Below are 6,000 nucleotides of genomic sequence, written 5' to 3' on the forward strand. Positions count from 1 at the left end.
TTTTCAGAAACCCATAGTTTCCCTCTGGAAATGTATAAATAATAAAATGTTAAATAAAACTTAAGCTACTAAATTGTAATTCACTTCAGAAGTCCTTATAAAATATTTAAAATTTACTTGCCATGTGATTAATAAAAACTGTATTGAGGGACAGAGGTAATACAGCTTAGAGATTGGTATCATTTGTGGATTTTACATACTTTATTTATCATAAATAATCAGAAATGTGCTGGGTTTCTCATGTTTGCCCATAACAGAATATTAGAATTTCTTTCTATATTTTATTTTGTAATATGAATTTAATTCATTCATGAATAATGAAGGCCAGGCTAGGATGAAACCAGGCACTTACCTAGTTTATCTGCATAAACATCTAATGTGGGATGAATTCAAGCCAAGTTGTTATGAGATACCCATTATGTGCCCCCAAATGGGCTATGTGTTTGATTCATAAGGGGTCAGAAAAAAATGCTTACATCCTCAGCCCAAGATTCTTAACTATTGAGAAAAAAAATGTAAGGAAGTGGGACACTATTTTTAAAACCTAATCGCATGATATAGAAACACACAAGACTTAAACAGCAAGTCTTATTCACACAGGCAAGCCTAAGAAGAAGACATTCTGTAGGTGATATTGAGTACGACCATGCTGTTAAAGAGGTCATGTTCCCCATGGGTGGAGAATGAGTACCGTGGGAGACTGTTAGAATTATTGTACACTGTTTTCATCAGTATTGAGGAAAAGTTTTAAAACTATTAAAGTGGGTAGGAATTTTTCTAAGAATATATTGAAAGAAATATAATGTAAATAATTCATTGAGGAAAATAACAATATGTACAGTGCCTATGGCCACAAAGATACTTTGAATGAAATTCAAGAGTTATAGTTTGCAATACAAAATTGTTATAGTCAATATATGAATATGACCCTATCCTTATAGCACATGTGTGTCCACTCTTTTCATATTGTGACATGAAATTGTCATCTATAAAATTCATGGTCAAGTACTACACAATGAAGTTCCCAAACAATGCAAAGGTCTTATAATGTTTATGTAGTTTTTTAAAAAAAAATGTGTTGCACCACATTCATAGCTCTCTTTGGCTGCATGCAGCCCATGGGCCGTGTAGGCTACTTGTCAAGGATAATGTCATGAAAGAAACAGACTTTTAGATAGTCACTGAAGAATTGGTAGATTGTTCATGGTAAGATAAAAATCAACCTTTTTCATTAGATCCTAGTGTAACTATTGGCTTAAATTGACTTGCTTAAATCATTAAGGATGACAATCGCAAGTTCTGAAGTTAAAATTCAGATTGCACCGCTTGCTAGCTGCTTCACTATAGCATGCTGATGATGTTGCCTTTCTAATAGGATTGGCAAGGATTTATGAGATTGATAATCCATGTAGCACAAGAATAGCATGAGCTCCGGGGTCTGACAGATCTCAGTTCAAATCTTAATTCTGCCACTCACTAAAGATCTGAGGCTCCTGACTTCTCTGAGGTTTGCTCTTCACACTTATCAGTGGGGATGACAGATGTAACTTACCAGGCTGTTGTGATTATTAAGGGAAGCAATTTGTATAAAGCACTTAGCAGAGTTTCTGGCATAAAGTAAAAATCCTATAAATAATATTGCATTGATATACCATCAACGTCACAAAGAGACTTCAATTTTGTCTTTTCATTCATGTTTTCAGGGTGAACCTGGTCTGCCTGGATATCCAGGAAACCCAGGTATCAAAGGTTCTGTGGGAGATATTGGCCTGCCTGGATTACCAGGAAACCCTGGAGCGAAAGGGCAGCCAGGACTGCCTGGATTCCCAGGTAGGTGTTCTTTTCCTTAGTGTTCCTTCTCCCTTTCCTTTCTTTTCCACCCTAACTAGTATTTGAAGCAACTTCTTATTTTCCAGACTTGCATCCTGTACTGGTTAGCAACACAGTCTCCAAGTAGAACTTTTCCTTTCTCTGCCCACCTGTCTTTCTGTATAAATTGAAAAGAAAGAGTGCTCATGACTCAGCAGGACAATAGCCTGTGGGCAGAGACACTTGTTTGGTGAAGCATTTTTCAATCTTTCACTGCTAGCCAAAAATCAATTCCGAGGCTTTAGTAGTTTTGCAGGTGATAATATACTCTGCCAGGCTCTGGCCTGCTGCGGATTCTCTTAGAATGGTGGCCGCAGACACACAGCTGGTAGCTGTTGGGAGGACAATTACGCTGTTATTCAGATGACGAGAACTGAGTCAAGCAAAGAGATGTAGCACTATAGTCCAGTAGATAGCCTGGCCTAGGTGATTGTATTTGTCATTTCATGCTTCTGTGTAATTTTTCATTTGGCTTCTGTGTTTCACAGTGTTATAGATGAGCCTTTGGTTATGTTTTCTTGACCTTTTAATGGAAGCATCCCTGTCTCTGGAAGAGTTTCTACCAATGTATATACCTATGAATCCACCACAAACCAAAATCAAAATGTTATTTCCGTTTACGCACACCACTCTTCATCCTCCCAACACTTCATCCTGAGATAACGATTACCATCACTTCTAGCACCATCAGTTAATTTTGTATGTTAGTGAAATTCACATAAGTGGAATCACACTTTATGTATCCCGTGGTTCTCCACCTTCCTTATGCTTCCTCATGTTGTGGTGACCCCTACCATAAAATCATTTCCTTGCTACTTCATAACTGTAATTTTGCTATTGTTATGAATTGCAATATAAATATCTGATATACAGGATATCTAATATGCAACTCTGGGAGGCAGTCACGACTCACAGGTTGTGAACCACTGTCTTATATCATTGTGCACGATTCCTTTGATTAATCATTATGTCTAAGATTCACTAATCATGTTGCACATGTCAGTTATTTCTTGTCATTGCTGTGTAATAATTAAAAATTTGTTTCACAATCAATTATGTGTTCTCTAGTTGACAGACTATTTGGTGTTTATGATTTAAAACTATTATTAAAAATGAAGTTAATATTCCTTTATATATCTTTGATGGAAATATGCTCTGATTTCTCTTAAACAGTTAAAATTTGTGCAGGCATTGAGCTTAAAGCCGCCTCCCCTCTGTATTAGTTATGTGGAATGTTAAATTAGTTTGGAACTGTACATTTTTCATGTAGCATGAATCTTTAAACGTTTGTCATAAAATTTGTGCAGTGGACTGGTTGAGCTATTTTCAAGAGGAACTTTAGTGTAACTTTGATTTTATTTTTGAAGACCCAGGGCTTTTCAAAATGGATTGTTGGGAGACTGTTTTGAAAATGTGAGAAAAACCAAAGCTTCAGCAGCGGCTTATTTGTGATCTTCCCCTCTAGACTTAATAAGGGAGAAAAGGTTATGAATTCATTTCATAAGAGGAATCCTTCTACAGAATTTTTAATGTACTAATTTAAAAATGACTTTTACTTCTTTTCATCTGATTCCTGAAGCCCCGTTACTTGCTAACTCTACAATGGGACTTTTAAAGGTCTCGTGATGTTTTTTTCAAAATGTTCATATTTTTATCAAATACTGAAGGAGTTATAATTTAACGAGCTATAAATAAAAATGCTAATACTACCAAATAATTGTTTAAAACTCAAAACTGAGTTATCCATACTGTATATGAACAGAATAGGAAGATGTGAATTCAGTAATCTGAGGAAGAAAGACTAGATACACAGAAAGACAGACAGACAGATAGACAGACAGATAGAAAGAATACATATATATATAATATAGAGAGAGACTACAGCCTTTTTTGTAGCGTGTATGTATGTATGTTCTATGTATGTATGTATGTATTTTACCCTATAAACACAAAATGAGGTTGTAGCTTATCTCAATTTTGAAATACACTGGAACATTCCTTTAGTACATTGTGCCGTGACTTGGAATATATTCCATGAGTCTACCCCAACTTCTTCTCAAGAAACTGTAGACACCAGAAGGACCATGCATACACAGGGACTACACCTTCTAAGCCTCCCCAAACAATACCACTAACTGGGGATCAAGTTAGTGGTGCCAGAGCCTACAAGGGAAATTCACATTCAAGTCACTACACTAGTCATTCATTTGATTTTATTAATCGCTGAAAGTTAGCTAGTACTTTACTTCCTATTCAGTTTTTTCTGTTTTGTTGACTTTTAATCCCTACCTCTCTACACTATTTTAAATGACTCTTCTAGACATTCTAACACTCTTATTTTCACATACTAAAGCAACATTATACCATTTAATATGTAATATATTATTTATCAGGGTCTTTGTGGCAGTCTTTATGGAGTTAATTTTTATGTGCATGATTAATCTTATAATTAATTGCGATTATCACTTTTTAATTGTTGGTGACAGAACACAAGAATTTCTGCATGCTAGGCAAGTGTTCTACCACTGAGATTTTTCTCTAATTTTATCTGGGTTTTAAGCTGTCTATTAAACTCTAAATAATTTATTGTAGTAAGGAGAACTGACTTTTCCATGTACCTATGTATTTTCAATTTGAATATTTCTGCATTGTTTTATATCACAGTTTCATTTGGTATTATTTTTTAGAGGCTGATGTACTTTCAAATATTGTCTCGCATTTACCTGCCAGTGCCTTTACTTTACCTTCATTGGAAGAAACTTTAACTCAGTGGGGGTAGGGTTCTAGAGTTTGAATCCTAGGGCTTTGGCTTGCTTAGGAAACACTGTACAGTGAGCCACATTCCTAGCAGCTAGAAATCTTTGACATTTTCCCCCTTCATCACTGAGTATTTTTCCACTATTTTTTATTAAAAATTTCTGCCTTCTCCCCGCCTACCTTTTCCCTCCTCCTCCCTCGACTCCCCACGCCCCCTCCCCCAACTCCTCTCCCCCTCCCTCTCCGGTCTGAAGAGCAGTCAGGGTTCCCTGCCCTGTGGGAAGTCCAAGGTCCTCCCCCCTTCATCCAGGTCTAGGAAGGTGAGCATCCAAACAGACTAGGCTCCCACAAGGCTAGTCCATGCAGTAGAATCAAAACTCAGTGCCATTGTCCTTGGCTTCTCAGTCAGCCCTCATTGTCAGCCACGTTCAGAGAGTCTAGTTTGATCACATGCTCCATCAGTCCCAGTCCAGTCAGTGGGTCGATGCACCCCTTGTGGTCCTGACTTCTTTGCTCATATTCTCCCTCCTTCTGCTCCTCCTTGGGACATTGGGAGCTCAGTAAGGTGCTCCAGTGTGGGTCTCTGTCTCTATCTCCATCCATCGCCAGATGAAGGTTCTATGGTGATATGCAAGATATTCATCAATATCTCAATATGTATCCTGATAATAAAACATTGTTTTTAAATCATCTCCCCTGTATGCTTATACCCTGCTTTTTTTTTCTGGATACATTTCCAGGGCATTTTTAAAGATATGCTTTTGTGGTGTGTGTGTGTGTGTTTGTGTGTGTAGGTATATTGTGATTGTGCATCAGGTGCCAAGGAAGAAAAAACAGGCTTCCTATCACTATAGCTAGAGTTACAGGCTATTGTGAGCTTCTGTGCTTAGGTGAGTAATAGGAACTGAATTCTGCTCGTCTAGATGAGCACTCTTCCATGTTAATCACTCAACCATCTCTCCACCCACTATCACTGATTCGTTCCATTCTCTCATGGTGGGTTGTCATTGTCTTCCTTCCTTCCTTCCTTCCTTCCTTCCTTCCTTCCTTCCTTCCTTCCTTCCTTCCTTCCTTCCTTCCTTTCTTTCTTTCTTTCTTACTGTTATTCCTCAATCAATAAGATTGTTACTTTGGAAGAACTTTCAGAAGTTTCAGCTATTTGCTCTTCATGTAGTTTTTTTCAGAATTTCTTCCCCACTCTTTGGGGTGCATTTATATTAGTAATAGGTTATTCAATATTGTCTCACTGGGTTGTATAGGTTTTGTTTTTTATGTTTATTTACATTTATTTTTATGTGTGTATGTCTGTCTCTGCCTTTCTCTCTCTCCTTCTCTCTCTCTCTCTCTCTCTCTCTCTCTCTCTCTCTCTCTCTC

The 6,000-nt window shown here is 37.3% G+C and overlaps 1 protein-coding gene across 1 annotated transcript in view; it reads left to right on the plus strand.

Moving 5' to 3' along the window:
- Col4a5 (collagen type IV alpha 5 chain) overlaps positions 1-6,000 on the plus strand; it is a 203,090-nt gene that overhangs the window by 158,355 nt on the left and 38,735 nt on the right. Inside the window, exon 37 of the mRNA XM_050123992.1 lies at positions 1,704-1,830. Coding sequence (XP_049979949.1) covers positions 1,704-1,830 — 127 coding nt within the window. The remainder of the gene's footprint in view (positions 1-1,703; positions 1,831-6,000) is intronic.

This window comes from Alexandromys fortis, unplaced genomic scaffold (assembly GCF_014885135.2).
Source record: "Alexandromys fortis isolate MF-2015 unplaced genomic scaffold, M_Fortis_MF-2015_v1.1 scaffold_195, whole genome shotgun sequence".
Classification (NCBI taxonomy): Eukaryota; Metazoa; Chordata; class Mammalia; order Rodentia; family Cricetidae; genus Alexandromys; species Alexandromys fortis.